The following is a 22,237-nucleotide window of genomic DNA, read 5'->3' on the forward strand; positions in this document are numbered from 1 at the left end:
ACTTGGTGAGACAGGCTTCTGGCCTGGTTTACTATAGAGGATAAGTTTGAAAATGAGAGCAACAGCAAGAGAAACTGATAACAAAATAAACAGCCAACTAAATGAGAAATGATATTTTCAAACAACAGCTCAGATAAGGGCCTAATATCCAAAATATACAAAGAACTCATAAAACTCAACAACAAACAAACAAACAAACAATCCAATAAAAAAATGGGAAGAGGACACGAACAGACACTTCTCCCAGGAAGAAATACAAATGGCCAACAGATATATGAAAAGATGCTCATCTTCGTTAGTTATTAGAGAAATGCAAATCAAAACTGCAATGAGATACCACCTCACACCTGTTAGATTAGCTATTATTAACAAGACAGGTAATAACAAATGTTGGAGAGGCTGTGGAGAAAAAGGAACCCTCATACACTGTTGGTGGGAATGTAAAGTAGTACAACCATTATGGAAGAAAGTATGGTGGTTCCTCGAAAAACTGAAAATAGAATTACCTTATGACCCAGCAATCCCTCTACTGGGTATATACCCCAAAACCTCAGAAACATTGATACGTAACGACACATGCAGCCCCATGTTCATTGCAGCATTGTTTACAGTGGCCAGGACATGGAAACAACCAAAAAGCCCGTCAATAGAAGACTGGATAAAGAAGATGTGGCACATATACACTATGGAATACTACTCAGCCATAAGAAATGATGACATCGGATCATTTACAGCAAAATGGTGGGATCTTGATAACATTATACGAAATGAAATAAGTAAATCAGAAAAAAACAGGAACTGCATTATTCCATACGTAGGTGGGACTTAAAAGTGAAACTAAGAGACATTGATAAGAGTGTGGTGGTTACGGGGGGGAGGGGGGAGAGGGAGAGGAGAAGGGGGAGGGGGAGGGGCACAAAGAAAACTAGATAGAAGGTGACAGAGGACAATCTGACTTTGGGTGATGGGTATGCAACATAAGTGAACGACAAGATAACCTGGAGTTGTTATCTTTGAATATATGTATCCTGATTTATTGATGTTGCCCCATTAAAAATAAAATTATTTTTAAAAAAAAGAAAAAAAAAAAGAAAATGAGAGCAAGCCAAGGAAAAACTGGTTTTGGACTGACCTGTGGTGGCACAGTGGGTAAAGCATTGACCTAATGCTGAGACTGATGGTTCAAAACCCCAGGCTTGCCTGACCTGTGGTGGCGCAGTAGATAAAGCATTGACCTGGAAATGCTGAGGTTGCCGGTTCGAAACCCTGGGCTTGCCTGGTCAAGGCACATATGGGAGTTGATGCTTCCAGCTCCTCCCCACCTTCTCTCTCTGTCTCTCTTTCCTCTCTCTCTCCCTCTCTGTCTCTCTCTCTCCCTTTCTCTCTCTTCTCTAAAATAAAATAATTAAAAAAAACAAAACAAAAAAACCCCCAGGCTTGCTTGGTCAAGGCACATACGGAAGTTGATACTTCCTGCTCCTCCCTGCTTCTCTCTCTCTGTCTCCCCTCTAAAATGAATAAATAAAATATTTTTAAAGAAAGGAAAGGAAAGGAAAGGAAAATGAAAGGAAAAGGAAAAGGAAAAGGAAAAGGAAAGGAAAGGAAAGGAAAGGAAAGAAAAGCTGGTTTTTGGAGCATGGATGCCATAAATTTTATGGGGGCTGGTCCCAACCCATTGCATCCTTCACAATGTCACAGTCAACTCTTTCACTTTGTGACTTTCACTCTTGTTGCTAATAACATCACAATTTTTCAAAATTGGGGGTAGATGGGTGGTGGGGAGTAGCAGATTGGTTAAAAAATCCTAAAATCATTGACTTAATATTACAGGAACCTAAGAATTTCTAGATTTTTTCGGTTATAAAAGTGGCAAAGATTAGGGACTCACTTCTATAGGAATTTTACCTTTAAAAAAAATCCTTTTAAACCTCTTTCCCTCTTACTCTGTATCTCTTAATCTAGCTTGACTTGAGAGTGGGAAGGTACTTTGCCCTCGTGAGCATGGTTCTTGATACTACTCCTTACCTCTACCACTAGCTAGGTCTCTCCTGTTTGTCATGTATTTTGTTTATTCATCAAGGTCTCTGAACTTGACGTTGATGTTCTTTCACTTCACCAGGACTGTCTCTATGAGAGGCAGCTTACCTTATGCACTGCTTCTACTTGAGCCTTCAAAATGTTACTCTTCAACTCAGGAGGAACTCTCCTCGCATTCAATCCTGGGCTCTCAATGGCATTATTCAGACATTTTTCAGTCAACTTCACCACTTCCTCCTAGACATTAAATATATACTATCAACAACTCTGACAGGTACATGCAAAGAGAAAAGAGACTGATGAAAGTTCATACTTAGACAACCAGGAAACCATGTGTCTTAAATAGTCATATCCTATTCTAGGAATAGTCAACTCCTACATGTAATTTCAAACTAACGCTCATTAATCACAAACATAAAACATAAATGATAGTGATCTCTAGAAATAGCCTCGTCCAATTTCCTATCTTTTAGCAGCTGAATAGCCAACTATATTATCTGGGACAAATGCCTCAATTAACCACACATGAAGAATGTGTGCCATTTGCTGTACAGTAGCCCCCCTTATCCACAGGGAATATGCATCAAAACCCCCAATGCATACCTAAAATCACAGATAGTACCAAAACTTATATACATTATTTCTCTCTACATACATACCTATGATGAGGTTTAATTTATAAATTAATCACAGTAAGAGATTAAAAACAGTAACTGGTAATCAAATAGAACTATAACAATATACTATAATAAAAGTTATGTGAATGTGGTTTCTGTCTCAAAATATCGTATTGTACTGTACTCAGCTTCTCACTTAGAGAAAGCACTTTTGGGCTTCCCTTTGGTAGATCTGAATTGCCAACATCACTTTGGGGGTCATTTTAAGTAAATAAGGGTGCTCTTTGAACACAAATACTTGGATACCATGACAGTCAATCTATAACCAAAGTGACTTATGGTCAGATAGTGTCTATAGCATGGACAAAGGTATGATCCACCTCCTGGGAGGGACAACATGAGAGATTCATCCTTCTACTCAGAATGGCACGTAATTTAAAATTTGTAAACTGTTTATTTCTGGAATTTTTACACCTAATATTTTCAGACTGCAGTTGACTCCAAGTAACTGGAACCATGGAGAGGGAAGCCACCACTACAGGAGGACTACTGTAAATCATTTCCACTGGGTTTCTGGTTATGCGAATCCCTGTAACTCTGGAGCCATCACCAGGTAGATGGTTATGTCTGAGACCACATCATATAGCCACAAACAGGTCACTCTCAGATATAGACTTATGAAAACAATAGAATAAAGCACAAGCCCAGTCAATGAAGATCATAATTAAAACAATATAAATTAACTATTATGAAAAGAAATAAATGGGAGCAAGCAAATTAAGAAAGAAACTTAAAATAAACAACTGATATTTTACTTAACTTAAAATAAATGACAATCAATAATAATAACAACAGCAATTATTACTATGGCTGCTATTTAACACTGGTCTAAATAACAAACTCAGTATTTTCTTAGTCTCAGTACAGCTTTTGTTTGGTAAAACAGGCTAGCTTGTTGTGGACCATAAATGGCAGAAAGCCATTGTAGATTCGAGGCTTAGCAAAAGGCTATGTTCTCGCCCCTCCATCTCCATATTTGGCTATGATGCTGAGTATTTGCACCCACTTCACTTGCTTCCTTAGGTTGCTGGAAGCAATTTACATCCCCTTTCTCTGACTCTGTTTTCAGATGTTGGTAGATTTCACTAATGTATCCTGTTTATGCCTTGGGAGAGTTCCTGTCTTAGCCTGGGATGTGTAACTTTGTATCAAGGACTTCCTTGATTTGCATATGGCTATATAATAAAGCAAATTGGGGCTATGGGGCACTTGGATATTGCCATCAGCATTTGAAGAGTCCTCCGGTCCCATTTTTTCTTGATGAGTACGTTTTCTTAATTCTGCTCCGTTATTAGGAGCCGCGCTGGTCCGCGGCACTAGCTGACCTGACCTGTGGTGGCACAGTGGATAAAGTGTCAACCTGGAACACTGAGGGTTGCTAGTTCAAAACCCTAGGCTTGCCCAGTCAAGGCACATATGGGAGTTAATGCTTCCTGCTCTTCCCCCTTCTCTCTCTCTCTCCCTCCCACTCTCCCTCTTCTTTAAAATAGAATAAATGAAATCTTTAAAAAAAAAATTAAAATAAGAACAAACTTTAAAGAAAAACAGGCTAGCTGCCATCTAAGGGGTAATCTACTGCACCACTCTTTCAGATTTAAAATGATTTAATTAATGTGCTTACTTAATTGGTAGTTCTTAGTATGGTCTCTGTATATCTGTCTCTGCCTGGGAACCCCAAATCTGAATGTTTAACAAGCTTTCCCATGTGAGTCGATACATAAAAGTCTGAGCATCACTATTCTGGAATACAAAATATTTGTTTGTGGCTTCCTTGTCTTCAGAACTGTTCCTATTAATTGAAAGAAGTCCTATTGCCCTTTTCTGATCATGGCTAGTCGGTGCCATATGATCCAGCAATCCCACTTATAGGTATATATCCAAAAAACAAAATTTCTATCTAGAATAGGTCAACTCCCATGTTATTGCAGTATTGTGCACAGTAGCCAAGATATAGAAACAACCTAAGTGTACATTAAAAAAAGAGTGGATAAAGAAAAGGTGGTGTGTCTGTGTGTGTGTAACTGTGTGTACATACACGCAATATTATTATTCAGCCTTTTATTTATTTATTATTATTTATTTTTTAAATCTAATCGGATACTTTGTTTCTTTAATTTTTTTATTTATTCATTCATTTTTAGAGAGGAGAGAGGGAGAGAGACAGAGAGGAAGAGAGAGGAGAGAGAGACAGAGAGAGAGAAAAGGGGAGGAGCTGGAAGCATCAACTCCCATATGTGCCTTGACTAGGCAAGCCCAGGGTTTTGAACCGGCGACCTCAGCATTTCCAGGTTGACGCTTTATCCACTGCGCTACCACAGGTCAGGCTTCATTTTTATTTTTTACAGAGACAGAGAGAGAGAGTCAGAGAGAGGGATAGACGGGGGCAGACAGACAGGAACGGAAAAATGAGAAGCATCAATCATTAGTTTTTCGTTGTGCGTTGCGACACCTTAGTTGTTCATTGATTGCTTTCTCATATGTGCCTTGACCACAGGCCTTCAGCAGACCGAGTAACCCCTTGCTGGAGCCAGCGACCTTGGGCCCAAGCTGGTGAGCTTTGCTCAAACCGGATGAACCTGCACTCAAGCTGGTGACCTCGGGGTCTCAAACCTGGGTCCTCTGCATCCCAGTCCGACGCTCTATCCACTGCGCCACCGCCTGGTCAGGCTATTCAGCCTTTTAAATTTTTTTTTAATTTATTTATTCATTTTAGAGAGTAGAGAAAGAGGGAGAGAGAGAGACAGAGAGAGAGAGAGAGAGAGAGAGAGAGACAGGGGGGAGGAGCTGGAAGCATCAACTCCCATATGAGCCTTGACCAGGCAAGCCCAGGGTTTCGAACCGGCGACCTCAGCATTTCCAGGTCGACGCTTTATCCATTCAGGCCTATTCAGTATTTTAAAAGAAGGAAATCCTGCCATTTGCAACAACATGGATGATGCTGGAAGGCATTATTATGCTAAGTAAAATAAGTCAGACAGAGAATGACAAATACTGCATGATATTATGTACTTATATGTAAAATCTAAAAAACAATTCCAACTAGTAGAAACAGAGTTTAAAGGTTGCTGTCAGAAATTAGGAGTGGGTTGGGAAAGGGAGATAGAAGGGTACAAACTTTCAGTTATGATATAGGTAAGTTCTGAGGATCAAATGTACAACATTGTGACTATAGTTAATTATATTGTTCTGTACACCTGAAATTTAAGAGAGTAGATGTTACCTGACCAGGTGGTGCTGCAGTGGATAGAGCATCAGCCTGGGACGCCGAGGACCCAGGTTCAAAATCTGAGGTCACTAGCTTGAGTGCAGGTCACTGGCTTGAGCATGGGATCATAGACATGACCCCATGATCACTGGCTTGAGTCCAAAGGTTGGTGGCTTGAGCAAGGGGTCACTCAGTCTGCTGGAGCCTCCCACCCCACCCCCCACCACGCCGGTCAAGGCACATATAAGAAAGCAATCAATGAACAACTAAGGTGCAGCAATGAAGAACTGATGCTTCTCACCTCTCTCCCTTCCTGTCTGTCCCTATCTGTTCCTCTCTTTGTTTCTCTCGCAAAAAAAAAAAAAAAAAGTCGATGTTAAGTATTACCAAAAAGCAAAACAAAACAAAATGGTAACTCTGTGAGGTGATGGATGTGTTCATTTGATTGTAGGAATCATTTTACAATGTATATGTATCTGTGTCATATTCTTTTTTTTTATTTTAATTTTTATTTAGAAAATTAAATGGGGTGACATTGATCAATAAGAGCACATAGGTTTCAGCTAACTATTTCTATTGCATTTGAACATCACATGTTCTAAATATATTATAATTTTATTTGTCAATTTTATCTCAATAAAGCTGGAAAAAAATCCTAGCTAGTTCAAATGCTTTGACATTTGAAAAGAGACAATTCTGTTGCAGACTTGGGATGACTTTTTAATCACATAGGATTCTTAGAACAATGTGCCTCTGACATAGTCAAATATTTCTTTTTCTGCCCATATTAAAAATGAAAACATAATTCAACAAATATATCACAGGTAAAAGAATAAAGTGTTACCATCTTTTTGGAAGGCAATTCTGCAAAAGTACCTAATCTTTAAAATTCTGCCTATCCTTTGACCTATCACTTCTACTTCCCAGGAAAAAAACCAGAGGTGATTGTAGATAGTTTTTTATAAAACTATTTGTCATCACACTGATTACAACAGTGGAAATTAGTAACAGCCGACATGTCTACCAGGGAACTGAGTAAACATGATGACATGAGCATGTAGTTAATTACTGCCTATAATGCCACTGAAAGATAGTCACAGCTGATTAGTTCTAAAAACCAGTGTTACTGCAATTTAAAAAATATATATCACATTTAAATGTCTAAAAGTACATATCTTAAAAATGCTAACTTTAGTTACCCGATTCCCCATGTATAAGACGCACCTTAATTTTGGGGCCTGAAATTTTCTTTAAATTTATTTATTTATTTATTTATTTTCCCCCCAAACTTAGAAGCGGGGAGGCAGTCAGACAAACTCCCCACATGCACCTGACCGGGATCCACCCGGTATGCCCACCAGGGGGCGATGCTCTGCTGTGACTGGAGCCATTCTAGTGCCTGAGGAGGAGGCCGTAGAGCCATCCTCAGCACCCAAACCAACTTTGCTCCAACAGAGCCTTGGCTGCAGGAGGGGAAGAGAGAGATAAAGAGAAAGGAAAGGGGGAAAGGTGGAGAAGCAGATGGGTGCTGCTCCTGTGTGCCCTGACAGGGAATTGAACCCAGGACTTCCACACAATGGGCTGACGCTCTACCGCTGAGCTAACCGGCCAGGGCCGGGGCCTGAAATTTGAAAAAAAATGTATTACACAAAGTTATTGAACTAAAGTTTTATTCATCATAAAATTCATACAACTTCTCATAACCGTCTAAACTCCCATCCATTAGTTTGTTCTCATCTGTGTCTAATGAGGAATCACTGTCTTCAACAAGAGCAAAACCAAGCATGAAAAAGTGGAAAATGCAAGTAAAAAAATCTATAATCATTATGTTAGATGCACCCAGTTTTTAGACCCCAAGTTTTTTGAAAAATTGTGCATCTTATACATGGGGAACACGGTATCTTTTAGTAATGAGATAATGGAGGGTTTATCATTTCCTGCTTTTAAACTTTGCTTTAATTTTCTACAATTATCATATATGTGTATGATAGAAAAAAATAACTGAAATTCAAGTTTTCCACTTTGTTTTCTTATCACACATAATTCCAATGGCACCCTAACATTGCTGACATATCTGCCTTAGAAGGCCAAAATGAACAAAGAGAAGACCAAAAGAATTAAAAGGACACTTTGACTCCTAAATACCCCAAGCTAGGCCTAATCTGAAATGACTATGGATGCTCAAACTCTACTGTGGAGTGGTCCCTGGCAGTCAGCTTAGTGAGGAGCTTATGTCAGGGGTTAAAGGCAGTCAGTCCAAAGTCTGCTTAAGTTCTCAACCACTGTAATAGACAATCACTCTTCTCTCCTCCCCAAGATTCATCAGATTTCATTCTTTTTTAGTTTCATCGCAGTCCTCCACTAAATTTGTGTCAAACTGCTAACCATCTAAAGCTTTCAGCTAAAACTTTCAATTAACTCTTCTGTCTCACCCTGCATTTCCCTACTTTACAGAGATAATTAAAAAACAAAACAAAACAAAAAAACAGAAACAAACCAACAAAAAACCCCAAAACCCTGACAATGTGAAAGCAAACAGACTCATATAATTACTGTATTTTTTGCTCCATAAGATAAACATTTTTCCCAAAAAAGTGGAGGGGGAAATGCCCATGCGTCTTATGGAGCAAAAAATACGGTATTTTATTAAATATTTTAACACATCATTTAGTTCAGAATTTTTTTTTTCTTATTTTCCTCCTTAAAACCCTAGGTGTGTCTATGATCAGGTATGTTTTTTGTTTTTTTTTTGTATTTTTCTGAAGCTGGAAACGGGGAGAGACAGTCAGACAGACTCCCACATGCGCCCGACTGGGTTCTACCCAGCACACCCACCAGGGGCGACGCTCTGCCCACCGGGGGGCGATGCTCTGCCCTCAGGGGCATCGCTCTGCTGTGACCAGAGCCACTCTAGCGCATGGGGCAGAGGCCAAGGAGCCATCCCCAGCGCACGGGCCATCTTTGCTCCAATGGAGCCTTGGCTGCAGGAGGGGAAGAGAGAGACAGAGAGGAAGGAGGGGGGAGTGGAGAAGCAAATGGGCGCTTCTCCTATGTGCCCTGGCCGGGAATCGAACCTGGGTCCCCCGCACGCCAGGCCGACGCTCTACAGCTGAGCCAACCAGCCAGGGCCATGATCAGGTATGTTTTATGGAGCAAATAATACAGTAATAATATTAAGGGGAGTCAATAAAATAAAAGCCTTACTGAAATTTAATCAGCTTCTAAAAAACATTTTTTTTTGAGAGAGAAAGGGAGAGGGATGAGAAACATCAACTTGTAGTTGTGTCACGTTAGTTGTTCACTGATTGCTTCTCATATGTGCCTTGACTCCGGGACTCAAGCCAAGACAGGGACCCCTTGCTTAATTAAGCCAGTGACCTCAGGGTTTCGAACCTAGTAACTTAGCCAACACTGGTCATGCTAAAAAACATTTTTAAGAAATAAAAACATTATTAAAAGAAAGGCTCTGGTCAGGTGGGTCAGTGGATAAAGCATTATCCTGGTGTGCCGAGGTTGAGGGTTCGATCCCCGGTCAGGACACAAATGAGAAGCAATCAATGATTTCACAACTAAATGGAACAACTAAGTAGAATAGCGAGTTGATGTTTCTCTCTCTCTTTCTCTCTCTCTCTCAAACCAATGGAAAAATTTAAAAAAGACTTGAATTCAAAGAACAGCTTTAACAATCAATATACAAGAAAGAAGAAATCACTTTCTCCTTCATACTGGTATCTGAACAATTCTAATTAGTTACCCAAGGATGAGAGAACACTGCAGGTCATCCTAAATGTTCCCCTTTCATCTTTAAAATCAAACAAAAAAAAGATTCATTCAACAGATCCTTACTATTTGTTGTCTATATATAGGGAAAATAAGGGTTTCTCTAGATCAGCGGTTCTCAACCTGTGGGTCGCGACCCCGGCGGGGGTCGAACGACCAAAACACAGGGGTCGCCTAAAGCCATTGATTCCCCTGTGTTTTGGTCGTTCGACCCCCGCAGGGGTCGCGACCCACAGGTTGAGAACCGCTGCTCTAGATCATTACCTAAAACTCACTCTTCTATTTAGTGGGGACACCTGGTAGCTAATAAAATTAATTATTTTTACTCATTCAATTTATTTTAGGTATTTTAGGTAGAAACAAGAAAATATTTTACAATTAACTAGAGTTTAAGTCGTTTGCACCCAGCCCTGGATGCCTAGGCCCCGAGGAGACAGGGCGGTGAGAAGTGTGGAGAAGGACCCTGAAGCATCTGGAGTTCTGCTCTGTGCCCTGTTTACACAACAGAGCAGCTCCTTCCGAACACATCCTTCTGTAATTTCAAAAGGCGTTCACCAAGTTCTTTGACTAAATCAAGACCCATTGAACAGAATTAAGAGAAAGAACAGGCTGAATCAAAATAAAAGGTTTAATATCCCTATCATTTTGACTGCGTCTAGAAAAAATTATGAGATGACCTTACAGTTCTTAATGTAGCTGCCCAAGATTCCTCTTTCCCTCCTGAACATCTATACATTTCTCCTTTTTAAATGAGAACACAGGTTTACAAGAGTTCAGCACAGACAGATTTCCCAGCAAAAGAAAAGAGAAAGTATTAGCTTTGGAAACAAAGGACTTCGGGGAGGTATGGAGCTGTGTGACAGGTATACAAAGAAGAAATGTGAATACCTGGTTGTTGATGTTAACATCATTGTTGGGATGAGGGGACAACAATGAACTATTTTCCATCTCAAGGTGTTTCAGCTTCTCTGATGCATCTTTTAATGCTGAAAAAAAAAAATGGCAAAATAGTCCCTTAGTCTGCCGTGCTGTCATCATCGTGTGAGGGTATGCAGGCTTACGTCTATCCTTTTTCCGACGTCAGCTACCATTAATTCAGGGTAAGAATCCAAATGACCACCAAATAAATATTCTTTCTTTTTGCAACCAGTTAACTCTCCATTAATTTGATTAAAAGTTAACCTAAATAAGGTGCTGGACAGTTAGCTCAGTCAGAGAGATGTCCTGAAACACCATGTTGTTTGATCCCTGGTCAGGGCATATATGAGAAGTGATCAATGAACACACAACATTTAACAAATGAATTCTGTCTCCCTCCCTTCCTCTCTTTGTTTATCAATCAATCAATTAAAAAATAAAAGAGTTAACCTAAACAGAAACATTGGCCTATATCTGCACCTCTTCTAAAAAGCCACTAGAAATAGAATCTCAACAGCATGTGTGGTTAAAAAGGCTCACTAAGTCAAGAGTCAAAGAAAAGGCAGAGATCACCTGCCACATGGTCCCTTCTTCAAAATCACAACCCAAGCTCCTCCTGCCAAACCTCAGTACTTGATCATTTTATTTCCTTGGCCCTGGATACAGCTAGTGCTCCATTTACAACCACGATTGGTTCTGACAGACCGGTCGTAACACGATTTGGTCGTAAGTTGAGTAGGCTGTATGTACAGTACTGTGAAATGATGTTATAAAAATGGACTTAATGGTATCTGTTTTTGAATTTGATCTTCCATCCAAATATATAGCAATTTCTCCATTTCGTGGATGGGCCCGCTTCGTTGCTTTGTTATAACTGTTGATTGCATGGGTGCAGAACCTTTCACAGCTTCACGAATTCTTTCTTTATCTTTCAAAATCGTCAACACAGTAGAGTGTGATAACTTTGTATCACATGCGATCACATTCACTTTCTCTCCTCCTTCGTACTGCTTAATTACCTTCATTTTCATGTCGAGATCGATGGCCTTTCTTTCCTTCTTGGCCGGCTGAGGCATAGACAAAGACAACTTCCTCTTAGTAGACATCTTGGGAGGGGTTTGATGAAAAATATCCAAGACACAAAACACAAACTGCTGTACTGAGTCTGGGATAACAGTTGAAATGGTGCACGCCGAGATGGTAGTGCTGCTGGAAGCTGGTCCGCACTGTCATACGCCCAGCTGGGCAACGCTTGTGCTGCCAGATGCAGAGCAGTCGTGGCTAGCAATTATGGTCATAAAGTAAAGTCAAATGGTCGTAAGTCGATCAATACCTGTATACACAGCCTGAAACTAAACTATGTGGTTTATCAGTTAACTATTATTAACTGATGAAGGTCATACATATATTCATTCACTGATCCAACACAGTATATATTGGTAACATAAGGTGTCATGCAGGACAGCATTTTGTCTTCATTATGTTCAATCTTAGCTGTAAAACATTATAAATGAAGTCCTCTAACCACCAAAAAGATAATACATTAATCACAAATTCAGCTTTAAATGAACTCTATTTAAATTAACCACTCTGTAATACTCTTACAAAGGGACTAATTTGGTATGAGTTGGAATTTTTACACAGTCACTTGACAAAAAGTGTTGAATACCTAAAAATTTCTATATAATCAGGTAGGAGAGAGAGAAAAATTGAAATCATTTTCTCTAGGTCAAGGGGATCATCTAAAAGTGTCCATTAACTCAGTGGCTGTCTCTCTTGGCTGAATATTAACATCAGATGTGGAGCTTTTAAGGCGATCATCTAAAAGTGTCCATTAATTAACTCAGTGACTGTCTCTCTTGGCTGAACATTAAAATCAGATGTGGAGCTTTTAAGTAATATTGATTCCCAAAGGTAAACTCAAGACAGTAATATAAGAATTTCTGGAGGTAGTTTCCTGGCACTGGTAGTTTTTAAAACTCTCCAAGTGATGAGAATCACTGATTCAACACTGATCTCAAAATCTTCCATACTCCTTTACTTAACTGCCATCTCTTGGTTTTCTTATACTTTAAATTAGTTGATATACTAATTTTTTTACTATTATTAAGTGAGAGGTGGGGAGGCAGAGAGATAGACTCCTGCATGCACCCTAACCAGGATCCACCCGGCAAGCCTCCTACCTGGCGAAGCAGTGCCCATCTGGGGCTGTTGCTCCATTGCTCAGCAAATAAGCTATTTTAGCACCTGAGGCGAGGCCAAGGAGCCATCCTCAGTGCCCAGGGCCAACTTGCTTGAGCAATTCAAGCCATAGCTGAGGGAGGAAAAGAGAGAAAGAGAGAGAAATAGAGAGAGAGAGAGAGAGAGAGAAGGGGGGGGGGGGGGAGAAGCAGATGATCACTTCTCCTGTGTGCCCTGACCTGGAATCAAACCCAGGACTTCCACACGCTGGACCAATGCCCTACTGCTGAGCCAACCAGCCAAGCCCTGAGATACTAAATTTTAACATGATGATATTGAGAACACAAATGCTTTAGCTTATGCTGATAAATTAATACTGCTGGGCTTTGGGGGGGGGGGTTGTTGTTGAAATAAAGTCTTCTTCTGCTACATCTGTTTGGCCGAGGAATATCCTGAGATTGTAGGATAGACTTTTTTAAAAAGTTACTATTTACAACTACTCAGCTTACGTGAATCAGGATTTTCACTTTACAACCAAAAGAAAATAAAAAATAAATTGGATACTAAGATTCTAAAACCTTAATTCTTAACATCAAAGCACTCAATTTTTATTGACTTTGAGCAAATCATATAAATCTGTACTGAGCCTTATTAATGAAACCCTCACACTATGCAAGAATTTCTTGTCACAACTTCAACAGCATTTAAGCTCCACTTGCATACTTACTGTTAGGTATCTATTTTTTATATATGGCCAAAAATTTTTTTTTAAAAGTTCATTGCTAAGCCCTGGCCAGGTAACTCAGTTAGTTAGAGTATCATCCCAATATGCCAAGGTTTCAGGTTCAATCCCCACCCCATCCCCACTCCCAGTGAGGGCACATACAAGAATCAACCAATGAATACATAAATAAATGGAACAGCAAATCAATGTTTCTCTCTCTCTCAAATCAATAAATTAAAAAAAAAAATTTAATTCTTTCCTATACCAATTTCAAATTTGCTTCCCTATACTTTCAAATCACTGGTCCAGAATTTACCAACAAAGCTCCAAAAAAATTTTTTAGTATATGAGGCTTTCAAATATTTGAAGAGTTATTACATCCCATTTGACCTTTCTTTCCTAGGCACACCTAGATCATTCTACCATGTTCCCCCAAACCAATACAATTTCCTAGGAAGTTATGTACAAAAATAAACACTGTTTGGTAATATAACACTATTGTAGCACTGAAAAAAAACTTTTAAAATTCATATAATGGACATAAATGGAAAGAAAATAAAATCAATACTGCCATCTCTATAATGGAGACTATTTTTATTTTACCCCTGGAAAATACTCCATATTAAGCTAGTCTTGCTTCTAGTTGAATCTATATTCTGATGGCCTTGGCTTCTTGTCTTACATCTAGTGAAAAAGAGTGATCATAGCTAACAAAAGGTACAGTCCAGGACGGGGAAAATAACCAAAAGAAATTATGGCAAAGAAAGTACAACACAAATAGTTATGGAGAATGTTTCTTAATCCAATAACTACTACTTTTAAAATAAAATTAGAACATTATTCTGAAATTACCTACCAACATAATAAGCCAAAGTTAATTTTTGTTTCTTTGACCTCAGATTTATAAGCACAATTCAAATATGGCAGATGTCAATAAGAACATAAAACTTTGAACATATTAGACAACAAACTTTTAATGCCACTTAACCAGTAGTATGTCTGTATGTTCCATCAACCAGAAGCACTGTGTAACTTTTCATTAACATTTCCTATCTAAATTACTAAATACGACTGCTGTGTTCTATATTCTTCAGACACAACAACATACTCAATGGCAATAAACTGGGATGTTTACAGATAGTGTCTAATTTTAGTGGAAGAAATCAAAATTGACAAGAGCCACATGAATATGAGCTGCTTATAAATACACATTACAACAAGATTCAATAGAAAGCTTCTGTTTAAAGACAATTTATAGTTTAATATCAAACCAAACTCACAAATACATAGAAATTTCCAATGTACAATTTATTACTTCCTTTTAACTTTTGAACAAAGTTAAGAAAAGCAGCTTTCTTTCCAGATTATTTCTTTTTCTTTGTGGGTGTGCAACAACAGTCCTCACTGAAAACAAAATACTTTCTAGGAAATAATGGAATGTCCAAATATTTATTCAATCCTGTGCCCTAAAAGTCTTTAAAGAAACATTTTCTCTTAATTTTCACTCAAAAAACAAAGTGAAAAAAAGCACGTTTGAAAATTCATAAATACTTAATGACTTATAAATTATACAAATGTTTAATAGCCTCAATTATGCAATCTTAAATATTTCAATGGACCCTTAAGCCAAAAGAGACAAGAAGGCATAACTATTTTACATTTTAAAATTCAACTAGTATTATATTCTTGGAGGAATTGACTTAAATAGCTCGTTTCAAAGGGAGGTAAAATAAAAAGGTGTCATTGATGTTATACAGAACATTTACTTACTCCTGTCTTCAACTTCAGGTTCCTCTAATCCAGTTTGCCTGGTGGTTGTGTTAATCTCATCTGGTGACTGCCATGTCTCCACAGTGTCAGGTGCCCCAGTTGCATCATCAATGGTTGTTTCCAATAAGGCTGGACTATCTAGCAAATCAATATTCAGAGGCAAGCTGTAAAGGTAACAGAAAATTTACTTAGACCAAGAATTTATCATTAAAAGAATTTAAAACAGTAACAAAAAACTTTGTTGCAAAATTATTCATGTACAAGTTCATATGCCAACTAGTTTATTCATCTGTCACAACCTTTTGGTCAGACTTTGTTCCAGCCAAGACAGAGTAAACGGCACTGGGTTTAACTTCCTACTTGAAATAACCTAACAGGAGAGAAAAACTGTTTCCAAGACATTAAACCTCAAAAAAAAAAAAAACAAAAAAAACAAAGAGCATGGATTTTAAAATTTGGGAAACAAAGGAGATGAGCACTATAATTGCCTTGAGAGAATTTCCATGCCATGGTGCAGAGAGGGAGAAATGAGGCAAAGCACAGAGGACTCCCTTAACCTTCTCCTCAATTAAGAAGATGAGGCTGAGAGTCCAGGGAGTCCATAGCAACTAGAGTTCATAGGACAGAGTACTAGAAAGGAGAGAGCAGCACTTGAAGTAGGAAATCCTAGATCTGCAGAAGGTCCACCTTTAAAGTATTCAGCAAAGTTCTGATCAGAGAATATGTGAGGAAATCCTGAGACTAGGGGAAGAACCATCCAAAATGACTTCCTCCTTTCCTTTGACTTGGGAAAGAAAGTACTAGTGGTACTTACACGGGGCCACAGTGCCTGTTTCCATACAGTAAAAACATAATTCACAGGGCATTGAGTATTCTTGCCTCGGTAGCGAAAAATAATTAACTCAGACTGAGCATGGCAACAGGCCTACCTAGCACATCATACAAGAAAGACCTCAAAGGATCAAACTGTTTACAAGTAACTTAACTGCATTCCAAAACAAAGCTCAAGACTTAGAGGAATATAAAATTAACTAGCATCAGGCAGGAAAGTTAAATTTGTTAGGTGAAGAACTTGGTAGAATGTAGGCATCCACTCAGATTACCAGGAATGCAAAGAGGCAGAAAAAGACATCCCATACTAAAGAGAATAATAATCAATCAATAGAAAGAAACTGATGTTAGAATTAGCAGAGAACATTAAATAGTTATTATAACTGTATTCCACATGATCTAAAGTTAAGCAGAGACATGGAAGATATAAAAAAAAGACCCAAATAAAACTTCTAGAAGTGAAAACTCCACAAATATCTGAGATGTAAAATACATTAGATGGGATTGACAGCAGATAAAATATTAAATAATATCCTAAACTTGAATGCACAGCAACAGAAACTATTCAAAACAAAACATGCCAAGAAAAAGAATACCCTAAAATGAAAAAAATATCTTTTAGCTGTAGGACAACTTCAAACAACCTACTGTGTGGATAATTGGAGCTCCAAAGTCAAGGTGAGACAGAACAACTGTTTAAAGAAATAACTGCTGAGGCTCTGGCCAGTTGGCTCAGTGGTAGAGCATAGGCCTGGCATGTGGATATCCCAGGTTCGATTCCTGACCAGGGCACACAGAAGAAGCGCCCATCTGCTTCTCTACCCCTCCCCCTCTTGGTACTCTCTCTCTCTTTTTCTCCTGAATCCATGGCTTGATTGGAGAGAGTTGGCCCTGGGCCCTGAGGATGGCTCCATGATCTCTGCCTTAGGCACTAAGAAGAACTCAGTTGCTGAGCGACAGAGCAACAAACCCAGACAGGCGGAGCATGGCCTGGTAGGGTGTTGCTGGGTGGAACCTAGTCAGGGCACATGTAGGAGACTGTCTCTGCCTCCCCTCCTCTCACTTTATAAAAAAATAAATAAAATAAGTTGCTGATGTATTTCCAAACTTGATGAAAACTAGAAGCCCACAGATCAAAGAATCTCAAAAAATCATAAACACAAGAATGTGAAGAAAACTACAGCAAAGCATATCATAATCAAACTGCTTAAAACTAATGATAAAAAAGACAATCTTGGACCTGTGGTGGCACAGTGGATAAAGCATCGACCTGGAAATGCTGAGGTTGCCGGTTCGAAACCCTGGGCTTGCCTGGTCAAGGCACATATGGGAGTTGATGCTTCCAGTTCCTCCCCCTTTCTCTCTCTCTCTGTCTCTCCTCTCTCTCTCTCCGTCTCTCCCTCTCCTCTCTAAAAATAAATAAATAAAAAAATTTTAAAAAAAGGCAATCTTAAAAGCAACCAAATATATCATATGTTCAAATAAGTGAAGCTAAGAATGACAGCTGATCTCTCATCAGAAACAATGCAAAGTAAAAGGACAGTGGAGGAACACCTTGAAAGCACTGAAAGAAAAAAAAGCTACCAATCAAAATTTTATAGCCAGCAAAAAAAGCTTTGAAAAGCAAAGAAAAACCTAGGTATATAGAAAAAAGTGGTGGTGGGGAAACAGACAGAAAGATAATGAAAACAAATATCCACACAAAAATGTGTACATAAATAATCATAGCAACATTATTTATAATAGCCAAATGTGAAAACAACCCAAATATCCATTCACTGAGGAATGGATAAATAAAAGGTGATATATTGATAGAAAACAATAAATGGAGTAAAGTACTGACATATGCTATGACATGAATGACACTTGAAAACATGTTAAGGAAAGAAATCCAGACACAAAATATCACATACTGTTTAAATATATTTATATGAAATGTCCAGACTTGGCAAATCCATAAAGACAGAAAGATCTGTGGCTGCCATGGGCAAGAGGTGGTGTCAGGGAATAATGGGGATTGACTGCTGTGGTGTAAGGTCCAAAATTAAGATTCAATATTAAGTGCTATTGACTTCTTTGAGCCTTCTAGGGCCCCGAAAGGACTAAGCACGAGTTCCCCTGCTCTCACCAGATATGTCCCCCTCAATCCAATGAAAAAGTTTCTCCATCCAGCTAGTTCTGCTATCAACTGTGCCAGCTGCATTCTACCAGGTTCTTAACCTAACAAATTTCACTTCCCTGCCAGCCTGTAAAATTATTCAAACAGGCCAGTTACATCCTCTGGTGGGAACCAGGGGTCACCTCATCTTCCTGCTATTATAAAGCCTGCCTCCCACAGACCATGTTTGTTCACTCTGCTCCCAAGAGAAACACTCACGTGGCCCTATATGTTATGAAGTTTCCTCCTACCTTGAGCTTATGAGTATATGTGACCAATAAATTGCTGTCTATCACATCTGTCCAGTGTTGGGTGTCATGTGTTCAGCATCTTGTAGTATTTAGGGTCGGAGGTCCCTCCCTCACCAAAAGGGTGAATAGGGGGTGATCAGAACAACTGCTAATGGTTATAAGGTTTACTTGAAGGGGGGGAGAAATAAAATATTCTAAAATAAAATTGTGGTAACAGTTGCACAATCCTATGAATGTACTAAAAACACTGGATTTTCTACTTTACATGGGTGAATGATATGGTATGTGAATTATGTCTTAAAAGCCATGAAAACAAAAGACAAAATAAAACACTGTCATTCATACAAAATAATTCATAACCAAAAGACCTGTATTAAAAAAATGTTAAAGGAAGACCTACAGGCAGAAGTAAAAAAAAAAAAAAAAGTATTATGGGGTTTATAGCATATGTAAAATATTTGACAAATGATAGTAAAGAGGCTGGGAGAGGAGAAATAGAAGTACACTACTGGAAGGTTCTTACACTATACATGAAATGGTATAATATCCCTTGAAAGTAGACTGATAAGTTTAAAAAGCAACCATTAAAGTAAAACAAACAGTTATAGCTAAGTAGTGAAGAAAGGACATATACAGAATTTTAAAAACTACTTGATTCATAAAAAAGACAGAAAGAAAAAGAAACAGTTGGGACAAACAGAAAACAACAAAGTTATAGACTCAAACTTAATGATACCAATAATCACATTAAATGGAAATGGTCTAAACGTAACATTTTTTATCTTTATTGAATATGTTGGGGTGACATTGCTTAATAAAATCTCACAGGTTTCAGGTGTATTATTCTATAACACGTCATCTGCATATGGCATTGTGTGTTCACCACCCCACATCAGGTCTCCCTCCATTACCTTTAACCTCCTCCACCTCCCCAACCCCTTTCCCTCTTGCAATCCACACTATCTGAGTCTATAAATTGTTTACTTTGCTTAATCCCTTTGCATTTTTCATCCAGCCCTGTAACCTCTATCTACTCTGACAGCTGTCAGTCTGTTCTCTGTATCTATGGGTCTATATTGTTTGTTTTGTTCATTAAGTTCCATATATAAGTGACGTCATATGGTACTTCCTTTTCTCTGAGTGGTTTACTTCACTTAGCATAATCATCTCCAGGTCCATACATGCCATCACAAAAAGTAAGATTTTCTTCTTTTTTTATGGCCAATTAGTATGCCATTGTGTAAATACAGCTTTTTTTTTTCCTTTTGTATTTTTCTGAAGTTGGAAATGGGGAGGCAGACAGACTCCCACATGCGCCCGACCGGGATCCACCCAACATGCCCAGCAGGGGGCGATGCTCTGCCTATCTGGAGCGTCGCTCTGTTGCAACCAGAGGCAACCACTCTAGTGCTTGAGGCAGAGGCCACAGAGCCATCCTCAGCGCCCAGGCCAACTCTGCTTCAATGGAGCCTTGGCTGTGGGAGGGGAAGAGAGAGATAGAGAAGGAGAGGGGGAGGGTGGAGAAGCAGATGGGCGCTTCTCCTGTGTGCCCTGGCCGGGAATCGAACCTGAGACTCCTACACACCAGGCCGATGCTCTACCGCTGAGCCAACCAGCCAGGGCCATAAATACAGCTTTTTTAATCCACTCATCTACTGATGGGCACTTGGGCTGATTCTAAATCTTGGCTATTGTAAATAATGCTGCAATGAACACAGAGTGCCTGTTCTTTGGAATTAGTGTTTTGTGTTTCTTTGGATATATTCCCAGGAGTGGTATACTGGGTTATAAGACAGTTCCATTTAAAATTTTTGAGTTAACTCCATACTGCTTTCCACAATGGCCGTACCAATCTGTATTCCCACCAATAGTATGAGGGTTCCCTTTTCTCCACATCCTCATCAACACTTGTTGACTTATTGATGACAGCCATTCTGACAAGTGTGAGATATCTGATTGTGGTTTTAATTTGCATTTCTCTGATGAATAGTGACCTTGAGCATCTTTTCACATATCTACTGTCCATCTGTATGTCTTAAATGTCTATTCAGGTCCACTGTCCATTTTTTAATTGGATTCTTTTGTGTTTGTGTTGAGTTGCATAAGTTATTTATAAATTTTGAATATTAACCTATGTATCATTAGTGAATGTTCTATCATTCAGTGAGTTGTCTTTTCATTTAGTTGACTGTTTCCTTTGCTGTTCATAAACTTTTCCCCATTTGTTTTTCTTTTATTTCCCTTGCCTGAGGTGATAAATCAGAAAAAATACTGCTCTAAAGAAATGTCTGATATTTTATGGCCTATGTTTTCTTCTAGAATTTTTATTGTTTTGGGTCTAACATTTAAGACTAATCCATTTTGAGTTTATTCTTGTGTATGGTATAAAAAGGTGGAGCAGTACCAACCTTGCAGCCCTGGAATAAATCCCACTCGATCATGGTGTGTAATTTTTTAATGTATTGCTGTATCCAGTTTGCTAATATTTTGTTGAGGATTTTGGCATCTATGTTCATTAGGGATGCTGGCCTATAATTTTCTTAGCTTGTACTGTCTTTATCTGATTTTGAAATTAGGATGGCCTCATATAATAAGCTTAGGAGTCTTCCTTCCTTTTGAATTTCTGGAAAACTTTGAGGAAAGGTCTTAGTACTTTGAATGTTTGGTAAAACTCACCTGTGAAACCATCCAGTTAAGAAATTTTGTTTGTTGGAAGTTTTCTGATCACTGCTTCAATTTTACTAGTTGTAATCTATTCAGATTCTCTGATTCTTCCTGATTGTTTTGAAAGATTGTATGTTTCTAGAAATTTATTCATTTTGTCCAGATTGTCCAATTTGTTGGCATATAGTTGTTCACAGTATTTTCCTATAGTCCTTTGTATTTCTTTGGTATCAGTTGTTAATGCTCCTCTTGTTTCTGATTTTATTTCCATGGTTCCTCTCTCATTTTTTCTTTATGAGTCTCGTTAAAGGTACATCGATCTTGTTTATCTTTTCAAAGAACCAGCTCTTGGTTTCATTACTATTTTGTATTGTTATTTAACTCTATTTTGTTTATTTCTGCTCTCAACTTTATTATTTCCTTTCTATTCACTTTGGGCTTTGTTATTCTTTTTCAAGTTTCTTTAGGTGTAAAGTTAGGTTGTTTGAGATTTTTCTTGTTTCTTGAGGTAGGCCTGTAATGCTATGAATTTCTTAGAACTGCTTTCACTGTGTCCCACAGATTGGGTTGTTGTGCTCTCATTTTAATTTGTTTCAAGGCATCTTTTGATTTCTTCCTTGATCTCATTGTTAACCCATTCATTGTTTAATAACATATTATTTAGCCTCTATGTCTTTGTTTTTTGTTGTTTCTTGTGGTTGATTCCTAGTTTCATACTATTATGAAGATGCTTGATATGATCTCAATCTTATTAAGTTTATTGAGATTTGTTTTGTGTCCTAACATGTAGTCTATCCTAGAAAATGTTCCAAATACACTTGAAAAAAAGTATATTCTGCTGTTTTGAAGTGAAATGCTTTGAAGATAATTAAATCCAGCTGATCTAGTGTGTTGTTTCCTTACTGATTTTGTCTGAAAGATCTATTCATTGATATCATTAGTGTGTTAAAATCCATTACTATGACATGGATCTTACCTTCTTATCCATTCAGCTACCCTATGTCTTTTGATTGGAACATTTAAGTCATTTACATTTAAAGT

At 38.4% G+C, this 22,237-nt stretch overlaps 1 protein-coding gene across 9 annotated transcripts in view; it reads right to left on the reverse strand.

Annotated features, from left to right (window-relative positions):
- The window catches only part of EPB41L5 (erythrocyte membrane protein band 4.1 like 5), a 143,082-nt gene that overhangs the window by 26,066 nt on the left and 94,779 nt on the right, over positions 1-22,237 (reverse strand). For 7 of the 9 annotated variants that reach the window (XM_066344840.1, XM_066344839.1, XM_066344838.1 and 4 more), the window contains exons 17-19: positions 15,293-15,456; positions 10,588-10,685; positions 2,146-2,274 (exon numbers count right to left, since the gene is read on the reverse strand). The exons of 1 other annotated variant lie outside the window; for it this stretch is intronic. In XM_066344840.1, the coding sequence (XP_066200937.1) occupies positions 2,146-2,274; positions 10,588-10,685; positions 15,293-15,456 (391 nt within the window). The remainder of the gene's footprint in view (positions 1-2,145; positions 2,275-10,587; positions 10,686-15,292; positions 15,457-22,237) is intronic. One more of the 9 variants, XM_066344841.1, reaches the window with a different exon arrangement.

This window comes from Saccopteryx leptura, chromosome 7 (assembly GCF_036850995.1).
Source record: "Saccopteryx leptura isolate mSacLep1 chromosome 7, mSacLep1_pri_phased_curated, whole genome shotgun sequence".
In the NCBI taxonomy this organism is placed as follows: Eukaryota; Metazoa; Chordata; class Mammalia; order Chiroptera; family Emballonuridae; genus Saccopteryx; species Saccopteryx leptura.